This window comes from Sarcophilus harrisii, chromosome 2 (assembly GCF_902635505.1).
Source record: "Sarcophilus harrisii chromosome 2, mSarHar1.11, whole genome shotgun sequence".
Lineage (NCBI taxonomy): Eukaryota > Metazoa > Chordata > Mammalia > Dasyuromorphia > Dasyuridae > Sarcophilus > Sarcophilus harrisii.
The window spans coordinates 381,506,107-381,532,486 of NC_045427.1; the positions used below are offsets into that span (position 1 = coordinate 381,506,107).

Consider the following 26,380-nt stretch of genomic DNA (forward strand, 5'->3'; position numbering starts at 1 on the left):
AAAGTTGTTGTAGGGTTAGGATCAACAGATATTGGCAACTGATGGGATGTGGGCATTGCATGAAAACAGAGTCAAGGATGACTGTTACAAACTTGGGCAACAACAGAGATAGGGAAATTTCTAGTAGGGAGGGTTTTAGAGGCACTGTAATTATTCAATTTTAGGTGACATTTATACTATGTAAAAGGTTGCTTTTATCAATCATCTCTCGATTGCCTTTAGTTCATTCCTTCAATACATGGTTATATAACATTACGAAAACAATGTGTTAAAAATGATTTTATTTTATTTTGTTTGTCAGGCAGAGTACTATGTCATAGAAAATACTGTGTGATTTTTCACTCACTTTCTTCTATTGATTTCAGGACCTATCTCTTTATCTACCTATAATGCCTATTCCAGATGTATTTCTTAATGATCAATGAAAGCTTCCTGGCCAATTACGTGTTTTGAGTCTGGACACTGGATGTTCTTCATCCATTTGTTTTTTTCTTCTGTGGATTATTAGGCTCTTTCACATCATCATGAACCTTGTTGAGGAAACTTTAATACTCTATGTTTTGATAGAATCAGCAAAATACAATTGATAAATAAGAGCATTTAGAAATCTCAGCATCTATAAGCAATCCTTTTTCATTTGGATTCTGTGTTGAACATCTTCCATGGTATAGGTAAACACTTCTATTGAATATACAACTTCCCTCCCATAGCAACTTTATTTGTGTAAAGTATTTAGTAATTGTATCCATATAGTTTCTGGGTTTGTTGTGGCAGATAGTCCCAAATATTTTATTTTGTCTACAGTTATTTTGTGGATTTTTTTCTTTCTATTTCTTCTGCTAGACTTTGTTGGTATTCTATAGAAATGCTGATGATTCATATGGGTTCATTTTATATTCTTCCACTTTGCTGAAATTAATTATTTCCACTGGTTATTTTAGTTAATTCTTTAGGATTCTTTATATAGTTGGTCATCTTTTTAAAAATATTTCAAAGTTGTTTCTTGGTTTATTCGTTTTTGTCAAGTAGCATTTATTAACTACCCAGTGCTAGGAGTTGTGCCAAGCTCTGGGGATACAAGAAATGAAAAAAACAAAACAAAAAACAGCAATACCTGCTCTGCAGGAACTCGGTCTAATGGGAGAGATAACAAGCAAACAACTATATCCTCTATATAATGTACTTTCCTGATATTTGATGTTGTTTGACATTTGCCTCTTGTCATACCTCAATTCAGTGTGTATTTATTTTTTCATTAAATAGTCATTATTTCTTTTTTCAACAATAACTTATTTTTTCCTATCAATAAGCATTTCTTTTCTATCCCTTCTTCTTTTCCACTGCCATCCCATTAGAAAATAAAAGAAAAATAGAACCCTTATAACCAGTGATTATTATGGTCAAGAAAAACAAATTGGCCATGTTAAAAAAAAAAAAAAAGTCTCATTCTGCATTTTAAGTACATCTCCTGTTTAAGAGAGATGTAGTATGTTTCATCATTCATTACTGAATTGTGATTGTGACACAGATCAGAATTCTTTCAAATCTTTAGAAGTTTTGTCTTTACGTTCATATTATTATATAAATTATTGTTATATTTTTGCTCACTTCATTCTACATCAGTTCCATTCCCCAGTTGATAAGTGGATGGATATGAATAATCAATTTTCTAAGAGTTGGCTGTCAATAGTTATATTTAAAAATATTCCAAGTCACAAAACAATTAAAAAAATGCAAGTTAAAGAAACTCTTTGAATCTACTTCACATTTATTACATTGGCAAAGGTAAAAAAATGAAAAATGGCAAAGAGTAGGAGCTGTGGGAAAATAAGCACATTGATGCTCTAATGGTAGAGCTGTGAACTGCTCTAGCAATTTTTGAAAGCAATTTGGAATTATGCCCAGAAAGTGACTAAACTGAGCCTACTCTTTGGCCCTTTGTAACTTCTACTAAGCTTATACTTTAGAGATAGGAAAAAGAAGAAAAAGACTCATTTAAATTAAAAATTTTTTATAACAATTTTTGTAGTAGCATAGTTCAAGAAACTAACAGAGTCCATCAATTGAGGAATATATGAACAAATTATAATATATGAAAGTAGTGGGATATTATTGTGCCTCAAGAAGTGATGGTATGAAAGGTTGCAGAGATCTGAAGTCTTTTATGAATTGATAGTTAAATGAGCAGAATTATAGAAAAATAATATACAATAATAATATTAAGAAAACAACTTTAAAAGGCTTAAACTTTTTATCAATGCAGTGATAGACCACGATTCCAGAAGAACAGTGATAAAGTATACTACTCACTTTCTGATAAAATGTTCATAAATTCTGGGTGCACAATGAGATTTATTTTTTTTAAAGTAATTCATGTGAGAATTAATTCATTTTGTTCGACTAGACAGATTGGTACAAAGGTTAGTTTTTCTTTTTTTTTCCTTTTTCTTTTTTCCATAGAAAGAGTTGGGAGAGAAAATAGATTTTCACTCATTAAAAAAAAAAAAAAGAATTAAAAACTAAAAAAAATCCACCTGAATCAGTTATTCAAATTTTCTCATATTTCTCTTCCTTAGAAAACTGGTTATTTATATCCTTCATTTACTTATCAATGGAGGGAATGGAACTGGTACAGAATGAAGTGAGCAAAAACTCAGTAACAATTTATATAATAACATGAATATAAAGACAACTTTGAAAGACAATGCTGTTGTATAAATTGTTCTCCTGGTTCTATTTACTTTGTTCAGTTCTTTCCAGGTTTCTCTGAAACTATCACTTTTGTCATTTCTTACAATACAATAATATCTCTTACACTGTTTGTTTTTCCCTATTTGATGCATACCTATTTAGTTTTCAGTTCTTTGCTATAATAAAAAAAAAAGGTTCTATAAATATTTTTGTACTTATGGAGATCTTAATATGTTGGCAGTACTTTATTGGAAGAAAATCTCCAAGGCAATTTTTTGCTCTGCTGAAGCAAATGCTTTAAAAATAGCCAAATGGTAAATATAACAAGACCTTTCATTCTCTTTGCTTTTCATTCTGTTATGGACTCAGTTATTCTTTTTTTTTTTTTTTTTTAATTTAATAGCCTTTTATTTACAGGATATATGCATGGGTAACTTTACAGCATTAACAATTGCCAAACCTCTTGTTCCAATTTTTCACCTCTTACCCCCCCACCCCCTCCCCTAGATGGCAGGATGACCAGTAGATGTTAAATATATTAAAATATAAATTAGATACACAATAAGTATACATGACCAAAACGTTATTTTGCTGTACAAAAAGAATCAGACTCTGAAATAGTGTACAATTAGCTTGGGAAGGAAATCAAAAATGCAGGTGGGCATAAATATAGGGATTGGGAATTCAGTGTAATGGTTTTTATGGACTCAGTTATTCTTTCATATTCATTGAGCATCTCTGCTACTTACTATGAATACTCTCTTTTCCTGTGAAAAAAATTACAAGAATCTCATAAATTTTTTTTGACAATTGACATAAAAGCAAATCTGATTAATTTTTACTCATCACTATTCCCAAAAATTAGTTTCACTGCTGGGAAGATTACTAAGACCCAAATTCCCACAGTTCTCTCAGGGCTAAATGTACTGGCACTGTGTCAGCTAACCCTAGAACATGTTCATATCAAAGCTTAAGCTTCCTTCCTATCACCCCAACTCACATAATTCCATATACTTCTGTCTCATATAAATCATTATCAATCATAATCATAAAACAAACTTTTAAGTACATTGTGCAAGGCCCTCTGATAGGTGTCAATGTCACAAAGATAAAAATATTATAATCTTTGTCTTTAAGTTTTAAGAGTATTTTTTGATGCTTTTAAATCAGCTTAAGCTATAATGGGCAGTTATGTACTCTTTTTCTCTATTCCTCTTTATATACTTAGTCCCCTTAAGGCTCTATTATAAGAAATTGCATGAGTAAACACATTTTATCTGTTATAGGATACCATTTGTGAAAATTTACCTATTTTCTTATATTTTCATCATTGATATTATATAAATATATACACTCAGACACATAATCATCATGAGAATTCTATAGTTTTTAAAAGCAGCTATTCTGCTGTGGAATATTGTTCTATAAGAAACTATCAGCAGGATGATTTCAGAGAGGCCTGGATAGACTTACATGAACTGATGCTAAGTGAAATGAGCAGAACCAGGAGATCATTATACATGGCAACAAGATTATGTTATGATCAATTCTGATGGACATGACTCTTTTCAACAATGAGGTGATTCAGGCCAGTTCCAATGGTCTGTGATGGAGAGAGTCATCTGCACCAGAGGTCTGTAGGGACTGTGTGGATCACAACATAGCATTTTCACTTTTTTTTGTTTGCTTGGATTTTATTTTCTCATATAGTGCATTGTATACCATGGTGTTTTAATCTAAACGAGATATTTGCACTATCCTTGATGATGAGAATGGATCACTTGAAATGCTCGTGAAACTGTACCATTTGCCATATCTTTATCCTCTTTTCAGGTGGATCATCTTAGGAAAAACTAAATTTTATGTCTTAATTTGGCCTCCTATCAATATTTTTTCAGTCTCCTTTTCTTCTCTGTTGCTTTTATTTTTATGAGTTAATGATGCTTCTCCACTATAATGTTTTACAAATGAGTTTATGGTCTAAAGCAATATGTAGAAACTGCCATAATCCTCTGTTTCACATGAAGATTAACTAGTTGCTAAATAAGATGATTTCTCTTTTTAGCCTTTTTATAATGACAATTCCTATATGTTCATAAAACATTTGGAAAAACTGGGGAAGATCAGAGTCAAAGTTATTCTCTTACCATTTTTTTATATCAACAGCTTATTTGAATAGGCCAATTTGTAGCTATTAAAATTGCACATACTGTTATCTTCACATACTATTTTAAATTAAACTTTAAAAACCATAATATTTTGGCACTTATGTTAGTGAGAATACATATCCTCTGGAAACTAAAATAGCTGGTTCTGGACTCACTTTTTCTATATTTTTCCAAATAGCTAGATTAATTATTTGCTTGAACAAGTTTTCATTCTCTCAGTAGATTATAGGCTCCAATTTCTTAGGTCGTATTTTTGACAAAGAATCCTAAATGAGCTGGAGGAAGAAATGGGGCAAAAACCCTAAATGTAGAGACAGACGCAACTGAAAAAATGACTGAACAACAAGAAATTACTGGAAACAAAGAATCTGTACCCCTGAGTGAATTCTTAGATCTTTTCTTATATGTGTGCCTTTCTAGATGTCAGCTTTTGCTGTCTGAGCTATGATAAGATTTAGTAGGCAGAAAGCCATGGCTTTGACTTCTGATCCTCATTAGATCAGGATGAAGGCTGTTGGACTTTGTCAAGGGGATGGCTAGGGGTCTTTATCTAGCTAGACCAAGTTGATGGTCTGAGCTTGTGAGATGTCCAGTTATAACTTGAGAAAGTAAATTTATTTGCATATTAGAAGCTCTTGAATCAGTGAGAGCAAAGTTCTCTTATGACCATTTATGATTTTCTACTGTAATTACCAGGTTATATACTAATAAGTCTTTAAGTTCTTTTAGGGCAGAGGTTATGTCTTATTTAAATTTGCCTTTTCCTCCAGCATTAAGCATGGTACTCTAACTAGTAGGTACTTGATAAATATTTGACATGTTGTTGATCATTTATTTCAGTTATGTCTGAACCTTCATGACCCCAGTAGGATTTTTCTTGGCAAAGATATTGGAGTGTTTGTCATTTCCTTGTCTAAGTCATTTTGTAAATGAGGAAACTGGGGCAAACAGGATTTAGTGACTTATCCAGTGTTATATACAACTAGTAAGGTTTTGAAGCTAGATTTCAAGTCAGATGTTCCTAATTCCAGGCCTGGTGGGCTATTCACTCCCAGATCTCTGATACACGCCCATATATATATATATATATATATATATATATATATATATATATATAAAATGTGCATATCAATATATATACACACATATTACGGTAGCCAATGGAATATATGTATGTATATAGATATAACGTGTATATAAATGTATACATACACACACACAAAATCCATCTAGATATAGAAATAGCTTAGGGTTGGTAAAACTTAAAACAAGGAATTCAGAGTCACAAGCACTTGATTGTGGCAACCAAAATATTTTGATATACAAATTAGTTCAGGAGATATATAATTAAGTATCTTGGAGCAGAAAGGGATCTACATGGCACAAACCAACCTATCCTGGATTGAGAATCTCTTCTATGTTTTCCTTTCCAAGTAGTCATCTTATCTCTCCTTGAGTATGTTATATGAAAAGAGATCTGGTATGTCCCAGTACAGCCCACACCAACTTTAATTATTAGGAGTGAATAAACAAGTATGTTATTTAAATTTTTTTTTATTTTTATTATATTCTAAGCACTGTTAGATATTAGGTATAATACAAAAACGAGAAAGCCATTGCCTTCAAAGGAACATAGATTCTATTATGAACAACATGTTCATGGAACAACTGTTAGCAATGAATAAATACAAGGGATATAAAAAATAAACACAAAATCACTGGAAGGGGTGGCTCTAATAATGAGGGAATCAAAAAAGACTTCTTAAAGGGAGGTGGTATTTAAGCTTAAAAGGAAACAAAAGAATCAAAGAAGAAAGTGAGGGAGGAGGACACTGCAGGTAGGGGGGCAATCTGTAAAAGGCATTGAGACCGAAGTTAGAATGGCTCTATGGGGAATATTAAATAGGCCTGAGTATGAGGACAAATCATTTATACGCAGCCTGAAAAAAAAGTGAAGATCCAGACTATAAACAGTTTTAGACACCAGATAGAAAACTTGTACAATATCTTAGAAAAAAGGGGAGCCTTTGCAGTTTTTTGAGCAAGCAGTGGTCTAAGAAAAAGGAGGTGAGAGCCTGGACTAGGGTGGTTATGGTATGAGTAGAGAGGAAGGGTGGATTCAATTAATCCTGTGGAGGTAAAAATAAGATTTGGCAACTGATTGAATATAGGAATTGAGTAAGAATGAAGAGTTGATAATGACTCCTAGATGTAAAGTTGGATGACTAGAGAAAGTTGTCCTAGAGAGAAGAATGTGAGAAATAGAAGGGGAAGATGGATAGTGGATGATGATGATTAAAGGGGGCAAAGATAATTATATTTTGAATCTTTTGACTTTGAGATGTCCAGAGCACATTGAATAGAAATGTCCAGAAAGTGATTATAAATATTAGGGCCAGAGCTCAAGAGGAAGAAAATAGCTAGATTTACAGACTTTGGAATTATATGGGTAGAAATGAGACTTAATTCATTGAAAACTGCTGAGATCACCAAGAAAAAAGAGTGTAGAGAAAGAAAGAGGAGAAGCTTCAGGATACACATGGGGGCCCATACTTGGAGGAGGCAGAGGGGCTGATATAGTGCTGCACCTGGCATGAGGAAGACCTGAATTCAAATCCAGGCTCAGACACTTACTGTGTGATCCTGGATAAGGCACTTAACCTCTGTTTGTTTCAGTTTTCTCCACTGTAAAATGTAGAATGCCTTCTGCTTGTGGGCATAAGGTGATGAGTTGGATAAAGAGCCAGGGCTGGACTCGGGAAAATTGAGTTGAAATAGGGCCTCAGTCTAGCTAGACGTGTGACCTTGGACAAGCCCCTTAACTCTTTGACCTCAGTTTCCTCATCTTCAAAATGAATTGGAGCAGGAAATGGAAAACCATCACTTCAGTATCTTTGCCAAGAAAACCCCCAATGGGGATCAGACATAATTGTAAACAACTGAACAATTAAAAAAAAAAAAAAAAACCAACAAAAACCTTCCACATAGCACAATGCCTGGTATATAGTAGGTGCTATATAAATGCATATTCCCTTTCCTTCCCCCTGCTCATACAAAGGAGATGGAGAAGAATCAGTCACCTCAGTATAAAGAGGAGCATAATCAAGTTGTGTCATAACCCAGGGCAGAGATTCCGGAGGTAGGTGTTGTTCAATAATGTCAAATGGTAAGGCTTTTCAGGCTCTTTAGTTCAACTTTGTCTTAAAGCTGTAATGAAAGGCTATAGTTTCTATTGTGTGATCACTGAATAATTTTAGTTAGAATTCCTCTGTGTATTTTTATAGAGAATTGCCACGTAAGTGTGAGTCCCTAATAACTATGCTATTTGCTAGTGACAGTACTTCACTATATTGGAAAGCATGCTTTATTGTATCAAAGAAGTTTAGTTCAATTAACCTTTTATCAGTTTACTTTTAAATATATCTTTTATCACTCTGGATTCTCTCCAAGACTTATTTGTGATTTTTCTGATGTCATAACAAAACTAAATATGCCTCGTTAGCTCTAAATTGCTTCCTGAGAAAAAAATAAGCTATTACTTTTATTTTTTCTGGATCCTCTAATTATTATTAACCATTTAATCATTCCTTTCTTTGTAATGGAATTGTGCAATTAAAACACAGTCTTCTTGCAAACTAGGTCAGACCTAATGGTTTGACATAAGGGCCAAAAAGGATAAAATTGTGTGTAGCCCAAGTTTACTGGCCACAAAATTCACTGCTGAATGCTTTTTCAACAATATTAGTTTTTTTTTTTTTTTTTTTTTTTTTTCTTTATGGACAGTACAGCTTAGGCTTCATTAAGAGAACCATAATAGGAAAGCTAGGCAGTGAAGTAGATAAAAACACTGGGCTTTGAATTGGAAAGACTTATCTTTGTGAGTTCAAACGTGGTTGCAGATGCTAGCTGTGTGATCATGGGCAAGTCACTTAACCCTGTTTGTCTCAGTTTCCTCATCTATAAAATGATCTAGAGAAGGCAATGGCCAACTTCAGTATCTTTGCCAAGAACACCCTAAATGGGGTCACAAAGAGTGGCATATATCTGAAATAACTCAATAATAACAGCAACTAATGTCAGAGAAGAAAATGCTGGGTCCACTCTACTCTGCCCTGGTCGTAATATATGAGGAGTTTTATGATTAATTCTGGGTACCGTATTTTAGGAAGTACTTTGATAAAGGCTGGATGTTGTAAAGAGCATACTTGATCAGGAATAGTTGATCTAGATGGCCCCTTAAACTCTGAGATCCTGTAGCTCTGGGAGAGGTCAAGAAGGATGAGCACTAAGAAATTTAGCAATAAAGAAATTATTACTGATCATGAAAAAACTGTTTCAGTGATGACAGAAGTCAGATTGTAAGAGGCTGAGAAATGAGTAGGAGAGGAGAAAGTGGAAGCTGAGTTTTTCTAAGTAGTTTGGCTATTCAAGAAAGAAATGTAAAACAGTAGTTTTTGAGGATAACAGAATCAAGTGAAAATAATTTAAGGATTGAGATGTCTGGACATGTTTTTACACTGAAGGTAATGAGCCAATGGGTAAAGAGAGTGTGAAAATTAGGAAGTAATGAGAGAATGATTGAAGTGATAAACTCCTGGAAGAGATTTTTAAAAAAGATGAGATTAAGAGTATCAGAAGAGGAAATTAACACAACTCATCCTCTGAATTAAAGGAAGAGAAACTGGGTGATGTTGAAGTGATTTGAAGTATGGAAGTGAGGCTTTAAGGGAGCTTTGTGACAGATGGCCTCCATTTTTTCAGTGAAGCATGAAGCAAAGCCATCTGCTGAGGAGGAAGGAGAAGGTATAACTACAGGTGGCTTAAAAGGAAAAAATTTGGACCAGACTGTAGATAGTGGGGGAGAGAGGCAATTAGTCAGAGCCTAGTTGAGAGCTTACAGTAGAGTTGACCCAGTCAGCAGGATTGTGTCTCTTCCTCCAGTGACAGTCAATAGCTCTTGTATTAGCAAAGACAGCTAGTGGGTAGGATGATAATGGAAGAAATCCATGGTTGGAATCTTGAAAAGGATTGGCACTCTTAAGACAGTGGGGCAAGGGATGCACGAGCACAGGATGATGCAAAAACTGGAAACCTAATGAATCAAGATTTTGAAGAGAAGAAAGTCAAGATGGAACAGAGTAGCTCATGGTCTGAAATTAAGGAGGGATGGAATGTTGAGAGGTTGGTGGGATAGAGTATTGGTTTAGGGAGGGTGAGAAAGGTAGAGATGGAAAGTCAGGAAGTATGATCAAATAGAGGAATTTTTTAGAATTCTATATTGTGCAGTTCCTCTATTGTGGGTGAGGAACCCCAAGGATTTGACCATCTCCATGGGCAGCTGAGATGGAAGGGAAGGAGAAAGGAATAAGCATTTATTAAATGTCTACTATGTGCCAGGCACTGTGTTAAATGTTTTACAAATATTATCTCATTTGATCCTCTTAACAACCCTGGGAAATAGGTACTATTATCACCCTCACATTACAGCTGAAGAAACTAAGGCAGACAGAGATTCTGTGACTTGCCCAAGGTAACACAGCTAATAAATGTCTGAAGTCAAATATGAATTCAGCTCTTCCAGGCCTAGCACTTTGTCTATAGTACCAGCTAGCTGGAGTGAAAATTTAAATAACAACAATTGAAAAGGTTGATGAACCAGAATAGAAAAAAAGGAATTTGAGGGTATTGGCATCTAATGGAAGATCTCAATGCAAAGAGGATTTAGACATTTTCCTTTAAACTAAAATCTGCCTTTGGAACTTTGGCCATGTATTCCCAGGTCTCTTTCAAGCATAGCAGTTCTTGAATTCTTCTTCTACCTAACAACGGTCTTCAAGTGCTTAAAGGGCTATCATATTTATACTAGTCTTCTCATCTCCAGACTAAAAATGCTCAGTTATTTAACTTGTTCCTGTACGACATGATTTCACCTTCACCCCTGAAGAACATCAGTAAAGGCAACACAAACACTTGTTGAGGAGATGTTGTAACTGAAATTAGATGAAAAGAATTCACATTTGTATTTCAGGTGTGGGATAGATCAGATGTCTTGTAAGATCTCTTCCCATTTTATGATTCTATGGTTTTGTAATTTACTGATCACTAATACTGATGTAGCCTTTATTATGTGCCAGGTGTTGTGCTAAGAACTTTACTGTGATTGTATTTGATCCTCTTAAACCCGAGAGGTGGGTGCTTTTATTATCTCCATTTTACAGATGAGAAAACTGAGGCAAACAGAGATTAAGTGATTTGCCTGGGTTCACACAAATACAAAAATCTCAGGCTTTATTTTAACTCAAATCTTCCTGACTCCAGGCTCAGCATTCTATCCCACTATGCCAACTAGCTGTCCCTTGGATCCAGGATCACACAGCTAGCAAGTGTTAGCCCAGAATAAAACCCAGGTTTCTGATTCCTGGTCTTTCATATCAATCAGTCAACAAACATTAAACAAACCTCCCCCCCTCCCACAACCATTTATTTAACACCTACTGTTTGCCTCACATTGTATCATCTCTTGTGTTTAATACGAGATTAAAATTAGACAGACCCTACCTTTAAGGAGCTTATATTCTGTTGAGTAGACATGTATACACATATATTTAAAAAGAAATACAAAGTAATTTTGAGATGGGATAGGTACTGATCACTGGACATATTAGGAAAAATCTCATGGTGCCTTGAAGTAAAATCTGTAGGAAACTAGGGATTTGGAGAAGCAGAAGTGAGAAGAGAATGAATTTCAGGTGTGCTAGGACAGCAGAGATAAAGGTAGTTTGGCTGTACAAAAGAGTGCAACTTCATCCATAATGAGTTTGGAAAAATAGATTGTACATAGGTTGTGGAAAAACTTTAAATAACAGAGAAGATCTGTATTTGATCCTGGAATTGAGAGGGAACCACTAGAGTTTCTCAAGCAGGGAATTGATGTGATCAGATCTATGGTTCTGGAAAGATCACTTTGGTTTGGAGGATGAGTTGGAGAGGGAAGATAGCATGATGTTTTAGGAGGTTCTTATGATAGTTTGGGGCAACTAGGTGATGTAGTGGATAAAATGTCAGGACTGGAGGCCTGAAGACTCATCTTTGTGAGTTCAAATAAAGCTGCAGACACTTATAGCACACTTATTAGCTGTGACTGTGGGCAAGTCACTTAACTTTGTTTGCTTCAGTTTCCTTATCTGTAAAATGAACTGTAAAAGGAAATGGAAAACAACTCCAGTATCTTTGCTAAGAAAACCCTAAGTGTGGGACCATGGAGAATCAGACACAACTGAAAAAGAATTAAGCAACAGACAAGTGATTGTTCAGGCAAAAGTGTTGAGTGTTTGAATTAGGTACTAGCTCACATTTATACAGAGTTTTTTGATATACAGAATATTTTTAGTCCATTAAAATACTAATATTGTATTTAATTTATACTTTAACATATTTAACATGTATTGGTCAACCTGCCATCTGGGGGAGAGAGTGGGGGTAAGGAGAGGAAAAGTTGGAACAAAAGGTTTGGCAATTGTCAATGCTGTAAAATTACCCATGCATATAACTTGTAAATAAAAGGCTATAATTAAAAAAAAAAGAAGAAAGAAAGAAAAAAAAAATGTCACCATTACCCTTTGAGAACTTGGTACAAGCATTATTATCTCCATTTTACAGATAAGACTGATGCTCAGAGAGGTAATGCTATTTAAGATAAGTTAGAATGCTGAACAGGTGTTTCAACGAGAATTAAGTTCAGATCTCCAGACCTTGAATTTGGTTCTCTGTCTACTGTGCTATACTGATTTGACACAATTTGGCTAACTATCCTAATTTCTTAAGGTGATTTGGGACTACACCCTCAACTAGAACTTTTTTTCATTATTATATCTTTTTATTTACAAAACATATGCTTGGATAATTTTTTCAACATTGACCCTTGCAAAACCTTCTGTTCCAAATTTTCCCCACCTTCCCCCACCCTCTCCCTGAGATGGCAGGCAGTCTAATACATTAACTAGATCTTTTGACTTCATCTTCACTGTCTTTTCTACTTCATTACATTGCCTGTTGGATTGGGACCATGAAGTTGATAAATTAAAAATCTTGGAAATTACTCAGAATCTGTGAATCAGAAACTAACCAGGAATGGAATAGATGTCACATTCTAGAGTGTGGGGGATCCTGAGGAATATCTATATAATTTGGGCAGGGCTCACTAGCAATCTATAGCAGTAACAGCTGCCTTGTGCTTTTGGGTACAGTGGATACTGCTAGAATAGAAGCTGGCTGGAATTCCTTATGAGTTAGCACTATCTTTAGATGACTGAAAGCCCTGAATTTGGTTTGTAAAGTAGGTTCTTAGAAGTCTCTATGAGAAGAGATATGGCCTTTTACCTATAATCTTTGGGAGTATTCTAAATGGGATTTTTATGTGATAAAAGGGACTATTAATCATTTGTGTACAATGAATTATACAAAGAAATCTGCCTTGTGGAAAATCATTATTCATGTTTTTGGACCACTAGGTAATCTATTCCTTGAATTTCAAGAGGAGATGGAGAGCGCTTATAAGGTCTACTGTGCCAGCTATGATCAGGCCTTGGCTCTGGTGGAGTCGTATAAGAAGGTGCCCAAGCTACAGAAGGCAATTCAAGATGTCATCACTGCACTGGTGTGAGTTGAAACACCAGGGAGGGTTGGGTAAGAAGCAGGAAGAAGCTAGAAGTCAATTTAAAAATTTTGTGTTATCTATTAAGACCTCTGTCAAGAGAACTAGTTATCCAAATGTCTTCCACCCTGGTCATATCACAACTGAAAGATACTGTCTGGTTCTGAGTAGTACATTTGAAAGGGAAATTAACAAGTTGAAATTAAGGAATTAGAGATTTTTAGTTTGGATAAGATTTGGGGACTGGGGGGAGACATTCAAATATTTGAAGTGTATCCTAAAGAAAAAGGATTGTATTTGTTCTATTTGATCCCAGAGAAAGCATCCTGATAGAAGTTATTTGGAATCGATTTGAGGCTGTAACAATTATCTTTGTTATTTTGAGTTATTTTGACAATGGAAGGAGTTGTTATGTTCCTAGAGATATTCAAGCAGAGGTTGGTCAACTTCCTGTTGTAAGAGATTCCTGCGTTAGTAGGAAGGGAAAGGAAGAGATGACCTCAAAACACTGTTTTAGTTCTGAGATTGTACAATGCTAGCCACAGTCTTTGGGGAGTTCATAATGATTACTACATGGTCAGAAGCATATGTGGGTAGAGCTGTGAAAAGTTTATAAAAGTTGCAATAATGAAACATATGAATTTCTAAAAATCACCATGCTATCTGTGCAAGTTCTCACAAAGAAAACCACAAGGCTTAGTGATAAAATAATGTTGAAGATCCAACAATCAAAAACTTCATCAGTGATGCATTAAAAAAAAAAAAAAAAAGATAGGAACCTTATTAAAACAGCAACCCAGTTTTATATGTGTGAAATAGATTAAAAATATATAAATACCACAATATATAGTGGCATTTATGGCCTCAGGCTGTGTTGCTCAGCTTGTGTCTTGGCCCTTGGACTAGAAAAGTCTCTTGAAAGTTGGGCAGGCCCAACTCTGGACTTTAGCAGAAAGTGGGGGGGAGGGGGAGGGGTTTGTACCAGTCTTTCCCCCTCCCCCAGCTCCTATTGCATTAGAAGATGTATAATAGGGCAATTTATTTTGAAAAGGATCCAAAGTTTTCTTGTGAAAGTGGGTCTTGGAAGGTTACAGCTTGTGAATTATTATATAGTGGTTCTGTGTTCTCTTGGTGTTCCTTGAGAATGAAATAACAAGATTTATTTTATGCTCATGTCTTTCACTAATATATGACTCACTCTAGAAAAAACTGTTTTCAGAACAAGTGTTGTAGCAGAACTGACTTGTATTAGGACGTTTGCATTTATCTATATTAAATTGTGTATATATATATATATATATATATATATATATATATATATATAATATATATATATATATGTGTGTGTGTGTGATTTATTTGAACCTGTGATATCATTGGTATGGGAAACTACCAGTACACAAATTCCCTTTTCTAATAGAATTTGCCAGCTTATATTTAACTTTATGGTCTTAGAATTGGGCACAACACTAAGATGTTAAATGCCTATGATCATTCATCTAGTAAGTGTCAAAGTCAGGATTTAAACCAAGTTTCCTTAAAGTTGGCCTATTCACTTTATCATCTTATTTCTTAAGGAATAGTTCTTCCCTGACAGTCTGCATTCATTCTGGGGCAGAGGATAAGTAAGACCAAAAAAGGCAATGAATTATTTGCTGGTTACCCAACTGTCCGTCGGTTGTAATAAAGACAACCATCTCCATAAAGTAGTTGGAGCGCATCTTTCTAACACAGATGATCATGCCCAAAAAGTTTCCAGGCTGTTAGCTGATGCTACCTTCCTTTTGCACAGGCAACCAAAACACATCTGAATTTTGGCTTTTAATTGAAGATCAGCTGCTGTTGTAACTATAATTCATTTTAACCTTCATTGTCTATCTGTTCTGCAGCCTTTACAAATCAAAAATGTTAAGCATTTATACAATTTTTAAGTGGAGAAATCACTTTCCCCACAACAGCCTTGGGAAGGAATTGAAAATGGTTTATGAAAAGAATCCCTAGGAGTGAAAGTCCTAAACCATTAGTCCTGTTGATTCTTACCCTTTTAGGCTCATCTTTTCCCTCTCTTTCTCTCTCCTCTCTCCTCTCTCCCTCTCCTTATCCTCTTGAAATTTCAAAGTCTTTCTTTTTCTCCTGGATCTACTGAATGATATCCTTGATGATATCCTATCATCTACTGGATGATATCCTATCTACTGCTGATATCCTTGACCTGTTCCAGAGATGCCTGGAAGTTATACTCCAGAATTTGAGTTTCTTTCTTGGGGGAAATAAATTATGTCAAAAGGGTTCTTGGAGGCTATCTAATTTCTAGCAGTTTTACTTAGTTCACAAACACTTAGTTACTAGTATTTACAGATACTGTGCTAGACATTGGGAAAAGGAATGAGGGAAGGACAGGGAGGGAATAAATGCCCACAATGTGCCAAGCATTGTTGCAAGCACTTGACAGATCCATCATTTGATCTTTGCAACTCTGGCAGGTAAGTGCTATTGTAATCCCCATTTTTCCATTGAGGAAACTGAGGCAGGCATAGACTAAATTGAAGTGACTAAGGTTGGATGTGAACTCGTTTTCCTGATTATGGGCCCAGTCATCTATCCACAGGGCTATCTAGCTGCTTTTGATATTTCTGTTAAAGGAGACCCACAGAGTGTTCAAATCTTTAATTTTAGATTCAGAATCAAACATTTTTATCTATTAAGCTATATGTCTCCAGTATGTATGAGTCCTCGCTCCCCCAAAGTATATATAACTATGGAGTTTTATTGGTAGTTCTCTTAATTTGGAAGAGTTAAATGTAACTAAGTTAACTGTTCATATTCCCATAGCCTTGGGACTAGGTAAGTAGAGTAGATAGATTTAGTAGTCATTTGCATTGAGATGGTAATTAAAAACCAACAACGACTGAAAGGAAAATTAGAGTCTCTGGACTGAGCCTTGTAGGACACTGAGGGAAATGATTATTTCTCTTTTGTATTTAAAACTAATTATTGAATTAGGACCAAAGTTTTTCCCCTTTTCTATTTTCTCATCCAGAAATCAACCAGTAGTGGTAGCTCTTCGGTAAAGATTTACCCAGATTAAGATATAATCAAAGACAATAAAAGAAATTATAAATTTAAGCCCAATAGATGGATTGCTATTCTTATATCTACTCAGATCTAGGAAAAATGTGGATTCTTCCTTTTTTTCAGGTAATATAGAAATTGAAAAACTTCTTTGACCAAGATTTGGGTGATGCAAGTCATATATCCTCAAGACTTTTATTAGATTGAGCCCACATCTCATAATAAACCATTTTCTCATTAATTGTCAACCAATCAAAATTGATTACCATCCTCAAAAATACTCACCTTTCCAGGATTAAAATGTATTGAGTGGGTTCCATGAGGGTTTTTGATACTTAAAAGTGCTACTGACCTCTTTTATAAATAAAATACTAGCATTATTGATAAAATGACTACCCAGAAACTGTCTCTTGAACTTTGTAAATGTTATAACATCATGGTTGGAAGTGAGCCATGGATGTTAATCTGTCAGGGGAAGCTTTGAAGGAATAGTAAAACAGTAGGTGAAGAAAAGAGATGTCATGATGGAGGAAGGACTAGTGAAGAAGAACTAGGAATAAGAAAAAATTATTGGACAGAACAATTAACAGATTGTTGGTAATCTAGAAGAGAATAATTTTGATCCAAAGATAAGAGTGATTAGGTAGGAAGCTAGATTGCTGAGGAGGAGAGGAAGTAGAAGAAATGACTGTAGGAATGTGACTATGAATTGGAGAACACAGGAAGAGCTGCTGGTCTTGGCAAGGAGAAGGAACACCTGCTTATCAGTGACTAAATCAAAGGAGAGAATGAGGGTGATTCAGTGGGATTTGGAGGTTCAGGATAAGGAAGGAGAGAGGAAGTACACAACAGATGTCCCCTATTTTCTCAGTGAAGTAGGAGGTAAAATCATCTGCTAACCATTAGAGGGGGTGGTGGTAGGAAACTTAATGAAGAAGAGAAATTTTAGAACAGCCAGTGTGGGAAATGCAATGAATCAAATAATGAAGCATAAAAGTATTGCTGTGAAGCATTGAGGGTCCAGTCAGTTTGACCTTCTTTAATGGTCTTACAGAGAAGGATGAGTACATAAGGCCAGTAGTAATGCCATAACCAGGTATATTGAAGTCAGCTTGAACTTGTTCTCAAGAGCTGATTTTTAAATGTGAACATTTGTACTTTAGAAATAGGCAAACGCTATAAGTCAGGACTGAATTTGTTTTCTTGATTGTTGGCTTAATAAAGTGATGGAGAATATAATAATGCAGAGTAGCCTTGAAAGTGTATTGTATGTACATTTTCTTCTGAAGAGCTTGTTAAACATTTTTTACCAGCACATCCCTCAGGGAGAGGGTAACCCAGGTTCAGGGTTTGTGATCTACCTACCCATTTTCTTCTACCACATCCTCACTAATGGGGCTGAAAGCTATATTTCAAAATAAATGGTTTTCTTTGTAATCTTATGTGTTTTATCTTTTTATCATTTAAAAACATCCTTGGGCTTTCCCATTCTGCCAAAGGAATCTGTGACCCAAAAAAGGTTTAAAGAATTTCTTATATAATTCAATCTCCTCATTTTATAAGTAGGGAAAAAAAAAGGAGGTCCAGAGAGAATTAATGTCTTTCCCAGGATTACTCTGAGTTGGTGACAGAGCTGAGGGCTAAAACATTGATTTCTGATTCCTAATCCCCATTTCTTGTTGCAATTCACAAATCCATCTGACTAATCGGTCCCTTCTGCTTTTTTCCCTTAGGCCACAGGCTGGAGCTTCAGGCCTTACTTTCCTGCTGGTGATGCCGGTGCAGCGGGTAACCAGATATCCACTCTTGCTACAGAAGATCCTGGAGAACACGCCACCCGATGACCAGGCCTATGAGAATTTGCAGAGAGCTACCAGAGCCATGCAAGAGGTCAATTCCAACATCAATGAGTATAAGAGGCGTAAGGAAATTGGTAAGGATATTGGTCGGTTGGGAAAGACCGCCAGACTTCTAGATTATCTGTATCCTGGCATTTAAAGAATAGAAGTTGTTACCATTCTAGCTTCCAAAGAAACTGAATTTTAAGAAGGTACATGACCCACTAAAGACAGAAAGTTTCCCCAGTACACAGAAGCCCAATATTAATGATTACAGTGCTTTAGGGTTTATAAAACACTTTTCTTATGACAACCCTATGAAATAGGTAGTAAGAACTTTATTATTCCTATTTTATAGATGAAAAAACAAAGACCTAGAATGGTTGGTTGACTTGCCAAAGATCACGTACGGGGCCAGTAGGAATAGGGACTCAAACCCCACCTAAGTCTTATGATCCTAAGAATGTCTGTGGCTTTTCAACACTGGAAGCCCCATCATCCTTCTTGGGCCAGGAACCTCAGCTCTTTCCTTACAATTGTGTTCTTATGTAGCAATGACCCCAAACTGGCCCTACACCAAACTTCTCAGGGAAAATCTTGTTCTCTTATGTCTCTTTTCTCCTCTTGCTTTGTTCCTTACTCCCCCACAGCCACGAAATACAACAAATTGGAGCATCTGACAGTCAGGGAGAGGTTGGCCCGGATTAATACACACTCTATCTCCAAGAAGACTCTGCGTTTAAGTCAATTGTTCAAGCAAGAAGCTGGGATTGTGACCAGGGTGAGAGTCTTTTGTTACTTATATCTCCTGGTACCTTGCAGTCCTGGGCCCTACAAGGGGGAAGTTCTGATAGATGTGTAACTAAGAATTCTTTTTATCTAGGGCAAAAGCAGTTGGAGGAGATCACAGGGATAGTTGGGATGGAAATGATGGTTTAGTCAGGAAGAAAGTGGCAGCATTGTCCTTCCCCCCTACTTTTGGTCTTCTGTCCTCTGACCCTTTCTCTTGTCTTTACCTGGGGGTCTACCTTCCCCCACATTTCATGGGTGTAGGTCCTAGCATGAGGACATTTTTAAGACCAATGGGGAGGAAGCATTCCTTTCTGAGGGGCATTACCTTAGATATTGGCACCTGTGGCAAAGCCCAGACCAAACACTCCAATCATGATTTCAGGAAGGAGATTCAGAGGTTGTAAGTATCCTGGGAATGTCACTTGTCCCACAAGGAATTATCATTCACTTTTCTATAGCAAGTCATGTTTACCAAATAGTTTGCTCATAATAATCCTGTGAATTAGATAACACAAGTATTTATTCTCCCTATTTTATAGGCAAGGTACCTGAGGCTCATATTGGTAATGGAAGCCCAAGAGCAAAGACTTAAGTAGTATGGAGCTAGATGTTGAATTCAGATCTACTACTTCTAAGACCAATGTTCCTTCCATTATATCCAATTACCGCTCATCATAAAAAGCTCAGTTGTGCCTCTTATGGATTAGAGAATATAAATTTCAATTGTTCTGATCTCTTTTGTTACCCTAAAAGTGTGAAAAATGTTAAGTATTCTAGAATGTGGAAAGTTTAGTTGAGTAGAATCAATATATATATATTTGTTAATTGCCTACTATGGGCAAGGCTTAGTCTCAAGTGCCTAGGATATAGAATCAAAAATTAAATTATTCCTAATTAGTTTACATTTTATTGGAAGGAAAGAAGGAAAAAGATAGTGTGATGGGGAAATTGAGGGTGACTGAGTATTGGTGCTACAGTGGGATTAGAGATGAAGCTGAAAAAAGTGTGGAAAGGCCGTAGTTCCACATAAATCCTTATGTAGGTCTGAAATAAAAGCATAATTTAGTAGCGATTGAAGCAAAGAATTTCCTCTTTCACCTAGTCCAAAAAAATCTAAATAAATAAATCTGGGAGAGGAAGACCCTCAGATTTCTGGCCAAAGCAGAAATGACTTATTTACATTCAATCTGAGTCAGTCAGGACCCAAACTGACTAAATGGGCTTGATCTAGGGCTCATTGGTGGCCAATTAGAATCAGATTGATTTTGGTTTAAGATATGGTGCTTAAGAATGAAATCTAGCCAGTAAACTCCAAGATCCCTTGGCAGGGTTCAAAGGTGAAAAAGAAGAAAAAAAAATTCTTTTAGAGCATATGTAGGTAAGGATAAGATACCCTATATTGCCAAAGGACTCTTACTGTCCTCTCTCTTTGTCATATGGTTTTATTACTCTGTGTCTTTGCTTAGACTGATCCAGTTGTTGAAGTTTTAGCTGTCCTTCAAGGTCCAACTCAGATCTCCATCCCTCCAGAAAGTTTTCCCTGTCCCCTGACTTTGTTTTTTAAATTTCATAGAGTCTGTCTTTTTAAACTGCTCTTATGCAATTGTAATGCAATGTATGCAATGTAACCTTTGTTAAGTTCCATAAGATTAAGAATTGTCTTTCCCAAACCTTGTATTTCTCCATAACATAATATACTGCACATTTGTTGTTTGTACATATCTAACTTCATGACCCCTTAGACCATACTATTTATGGAGTTTTCTTAGCAAGGATACTACGGTAGTTTGTTGTTTCCTTCTCTAGGTATTAAGACTAAAACAAGTGAAATGACTTACCAGGGTCACCCAGTTAGTGAATTTGAACTCAAGTCTTCTTGACTCTAGACCCAGCACTCTACTTGCTGAGGCATCTAGCTGTCCCGTTTACTTCATAAAATAAGAGTAATAATACTTTTAATTTCTACCTCATTGGTTGCTATAATGCTCAAATGAAGTAGTGTGTGTAAAATGCTCTGCAAAATTTCAAAACATGATTCAACCATTAGTTTTTTTTTATTATTATTAATCTTGAAATTTAACTTTTATTACTTGGATTTTAGACTGAAGACAGGGAGTTTGATGACTTGGAAGAGAAATTCCACTGGGTGGCATTGTGTGTGAATGAACTGAAAAGCAATGTGGCATCTTACCTGGAAAATTTGGAGGTAACTATTCTATGTGCCAAAAGAGAGCCCCATACAGCATTCAGCTTATAGATAGGGCAGGTGACAGAAGTTGAATACTAAGGAACTGCGCAGTCCTGTAAAATAGTGTCAGGGCTTGCAAATTGAAGAGGCATACCAAGAGCAACAAAAAATCCAGTTGCTGTTTTTAAAGCTATGTTGAGAATAATAAAAGAATCAAAGGTGGAGTAGGACCCTTGCCTAAAGTTAACAGACTGATGATGTCAGAGAGAGGATAGAATGACTTAATTCTTATTCTGCTTGTTTTCTTTGCTGAGAAGAAAAATCTCTTCACCTGAAGAGGAAAGAATGAAAATGATTAATAGGGAATGGAAGCCAAAGATAAATGAGATGTTGAAAGTAACTGGTTAGCATCTAGAGTTCAAATCACTTGGCCCTGGTTCAGGTACAGGTTGGCTCTGATGTCCTTTCTAATTCTCAGATTCTGTGATGTTCCTGATGAACCCTGATCAGGTACAGGTTGGACCAGTTGGACTTGGAGCTGCTGTCTAGCTCTTAGCCTCTATGTGCAATGTGCTAGCCTTAACCATGACCATCAACCACCAAATGCTTGAGCCAGCTAGTACTCTTTCTTGGCTCAACTTCTGAGGCCATTTTAGAATCTCTTGTCCTGTCTCAGTTGGTGAGCAGATTCAAATTGGCACAGACTCAGGGAAATTACTCAGGTTAATAGCTGTCCTTGAGGAATCCTGATGAAGTCCTGACAAGAGTCGTTTATCTGTCTTTCTCATCATTCATTTCTGTTGTTTTTCCTTTAATCTTTGTCCCCAATGCCAACAAATTCCAGAGGGGAGGATGCCCATGGTCCTTTTCCAGCTCATATCTGTGGGTTTTCATTACCTTGTGTTATGTCCCTTATTCTGGCCCAGACTTTCCTCAGGATCAAACCTCATGAATGTGATCTGGAGATGGAAGGTGGACCTGTGCAGCAATATTGCTGCCTTACAAGAAATCTGCACCTTTTGGTCTTCTTGGAATTTGTAAGTTTTCTTGTTTCTTTCTCTGGTACATGATGGAGCCTGTGGAATAAGGATATAAGTGTCCTTAAGGGTCAAATACAAGATTGGCCTGAGCTTCCAGGATGGAAAGAGATTTCTGGAGCATTTTGGACAAAGTGTCTGTGGTAGGAAAAACAGGAGGATAACTTCCTTAGTTCCTCCTTGACTTCTTGGCCTTGGTCCTTTTCTTTTGGATCTGGAACAGAACTCTTTCTACCCTGTAGGAAAACATATATGCAAAAGAAAGATGATTCCTGCCTTCAGGAGCTTACATTCTTTTTTTTTAATAATATTTTATTTTTCAAATACATGAAAGATAGTTTTCAACATTTTTTTTTTTTTTGCTGAGACAATTGGGGTTAAGTGACTTGCCCAGGGTCACAAAGCTAGGAAGTGTTAAGTGTCTGAGGCCAGATTTGAACTCAGGTCCTCCTGACTTCAGGGCTGGTGCTCTATCCACTACACCAACTAGCTGCCTCTCAACATTCATTTTTATAAAACTTTGTGTTCCAAATTTTTCTCCCTCCCTCACCTCCCCCCACAAGATAGAAAGCAATCTGATATATGTTAAATATGTGCAATCCCTTTAAACATATTTCCATATTTGTCATGTTGTGCAAGAAAAATCAGACTAAAAGGGAAAAAACCATGAGAAAGAAAAAAAAACAAGCTAACAAACAACAAAAAGTTGAAAATAACTTTGATCCACATTCAGTTTCCATAGTTTTCTTTCTGGACATGAATGGCATTTTCCATCTCACATCTATTGAAATTGTCTTGAATCACTTCATTGTTGAAAAGAACCAACTCCATCATATCGTCACATAATATTGTTACTGTGTACGATGTTCTCTTAGTTATGCTCACTTTACTCAACATCAGTTCATGTAAGTCTCTCCAGGCTTTTCTGAAATCATCCTGTTGGTCATTTCTTACAGAACAATAATATTCCTATACCACAATTTATTCAGCCATTCTCCAACTGATGAGCATCCACTCAGTTGCCAGTTTCTGGCCACTTCAAAGAGGGCTGCCACAAATATTTTTGCACATGTGGGTTCTTTTCCCTCCTTTATGATCTCTTTGGGATATAAGCCCAGTGGAATCACTGCTGAGTAAGAGTATGCACAGTTTGATAGCTCTTTGGGCATAGTTTCAAATTGCTCTCCAGAATGGTTGGATCATTTCACAAAATGCATTAGTGAGGGAGTTTACATTTTAAAAGGAGAAGGTAGCACATAAAAAGGAGCTGAGAAATTGGGGGCAGAGAAAGTACCCAAGGTGGAGGGGACTGAGGGAGGAATAAGTATGGTTGGATATGCTCCTGAATAAGGTTCCAGGGAAGAACTTGCCTAAATTTCCTTTTCTAATATGTGTTATCTACCTCAAAAGGTTGTCACAAATAAAGTACGCTCAAAAAGCACTATGAAAATGTGCTATTATTATTAATAATAGTTGTTGTTGTAATAATTCTAAGGATGACCATCAGATACTCATTTCTACCTAGAGTATAGAACCAGGAATTTAGACACACAGAATTTTTTGCCAGTCTTTTTCAGGCTGGAGAGGAGCTTTTAAAAGTAGTTTCTCATTTTGTAGTGTCGGATTTGGTTCTGCCTTAAATCAGGAGGTTGGGCACTGTGCCCTATTTTATCTGTTTCTCTTCAAGATTTCTGTCTGGGTTGTACACTCCAGGGTATGGCAGGATCTCTTGAATGATGCTTCTCTCCCATAGAAACAGAGGCTGGAAAGGCTAGTGTACCATCCGTTGAGCCACCTGTCCAAAGCCCTGCTGGGGCCCCAAAACCTGATCAAGAAGCGTCTGGACAAACTGCTGGACTTTGAACGGATAGAAGAGAAGCTGGCTGAAGCGGGCAGCATGACCTATGAAGAGGAAGCCACCAGGCACACCTACCAGGCCCTGAACTCCTTGCTCGTGTCTGAGCTTCCTCGGTTTAACCAGGTGGCCACACAGTGGCTAAGTCAGATCTTGCACACACTCATGGCCCTCCAGAGGGATCTTGCCCAGCAAGTGTTGCAGAGGGCAGAAGGAGAGATGGCTCAGGTAAGGAAGGTTTCCAGGTCTTTGGGTTCTCATCAAGAACTGAAAAGAAACACCCTGTTTGCAGAACATTTTGTTCTTCTTTGGAATATTTCTCAGCTGACTTCCAGATAGATGGAAGACGGAGATGTCCTAGACTTAATCTTTCTGCTTTCTAGCAATAATCCCATCTGATAAGACTAAGAACAATTGTCTCTATGCTCCTAAAGGGGTATGGAGGAGTTCACCTCCATCCTGGGGGGTAGTGAGTGATTAACAGACAGGGAGTCAACAATGATAAGTAAGAAAAATGGGTTGAGATACTGAAGGTAGTCAAGCCCAGGGTTCTAGAGATCCTAGAAAGTAAACTCTGAACAGAACAGAGATTAAATCAGAAATTTTAAAGGCAGGGCTACTTTGATCCAGCAGTGTTACTACTGGGATTATATCCCAAAGAGATTATAAAGAAGGGAAAGGGACCTGTATGTGCACGAATGTTTGTGGCAGCCCTTTTTGTAGTGGCTAGAAACTGGAAACTGAATGGATGTCCATCAGTTGGAGAATGGCTGAATAAATTGTGGTATATGAAAATTATGGAATATTACTGTTCTGTAAGAAATGACCAACAGGATGATTTCAGAAAGGCCTGGAGACTTACACGAACTGATGCTGAGTGAAATGAGCAGGACCAGGAGATCATTATATACTTCAACAACAATACTAGATGATGACCAGTTCTGATGGATCAGGCCATCCTCAGCAACAAGATCAACCAAATCATTTCTAATGGAGCAGTAATAAACTGAACTAGCTATACCCAGAAAAAGAACTCTGGGAGATGACTAAAAACCATTACATTGAATTCCCAATCCCTATATTTATGCACACCTACATTTTTGATTTCCTTCACAAGCTAATTGTACAATATTTCAGAGTCTGATTCTTTTTGTACAGCAAAATAATGTTTTGGTCATGTATACTTATTGTGTATCTAAGTTATATTTCAATATATTTAACATCTACTGGTCATCCTGCCATTTAGGGGAGGGGGCGGGGGGGGTAAGAGGTGAAAAATTGGAACAAGAGGTTTGGCAATTGTTAATGCTGTAAAGTTACCCATGCATATATCCTGTAAATAAAAGGCTATTAAATAAAAAATAAATAAATAAATAAATAAATAAATAAAGGCAGGGGCAGGGCTAGGCAAGAAAGGGAAATATCTCATGAGAGTTTGGAAGCCAAACCTTTGCTGGAGAATTCCCACTTGGAGTTGGTTTGAAGAAACAATACAGAGGGAAAATACAAACTTTTGATTTGTTATGGTTGCTGACTACAAAAACCCAACCACGGCTTTTCTAAGTATTACTTCACCCCACCAATCCCTCTTTCATTCCCTCTTGATCTTAATCATTCCCATGACTGCCCAGATTGAACTTTCCTTCCCCTCATCCCTTCCCACTGCCACACCAAAAAAAGGTCCTTTAACTTTCAGACACAAGGAAGGATATGTGTTTGAGGATGCTTCAGGGAAAAAATGCTAGAAGGATTATCTTTTGTAATTTGTAAGCCAAGGATTTTTGTTAATCCAGACCCATGATTTCATCAGCCTGGGGGAAATTCTAGTGTGGAAACTTTTTCCACCCATGATGGTCAGTAACTCATCTGTAACTTCCAGACTTAGAGAGGTACCTGAAGTGATGAGTGGAGCAAGACACTTAGAGGCTAAATGACCAACTAATATGCCTCAGATGGAACCCAAGTTTCTGGACTGATTCTGGCTCTGGTCCATCATGCCACATTGTCTCTATAAGACAAGTGTATGTTGTATACTGTCACTCATCCAGTTAACTTATAAAACTTTAAGATATATGTAATAACAAAC

At 36.5% G+C, this 26,380-nt stretch overlaps 1 protein-coding gene across 4 annotated transcripts in view; it reads left to right on the forward strand.

The window, feature by feature from the left end:
- Positions 1–26,380, forward strand: part of ARHGEF37 (Rho guanine nucleotide exchange factor 37) — a 75,333-nt gene that overhangs the window by 36,598 nt on the left and 12,355 nt on the right. For 2 of the 4 annotated variants that reach the window (XM_023505584.2, XM_031953502.1), the window contains 6 exons: positions 13,370–13,517; positions 18,318–18,517; positions 19,073–19,203; positions 21,316–21,420; positions 22,329–22,439; positions 24,193–24,522. In XM_023505584.2, coding sequence (XP_023361352.1) covers positions 13,370–13,517; positions 18,318–18,517; positions 19,073–19,203; positions 21,316–21,420; positions 22,329–22,439; positions 24,193–24,522 — 1,025 coding nt within the window. The remainder of the gene's footprint in view (positions 1–13,369; positions 13,518–18,317; positions 18,518–19,072; positions 19,204–21,315; positions 21,421–22,328; positions 22,440–24,192; positions 24,523–26,380) is intronic. The other 2 variants (XM_031953504.1, XM_031953503.1) reach the window with 2 other exon arrangements.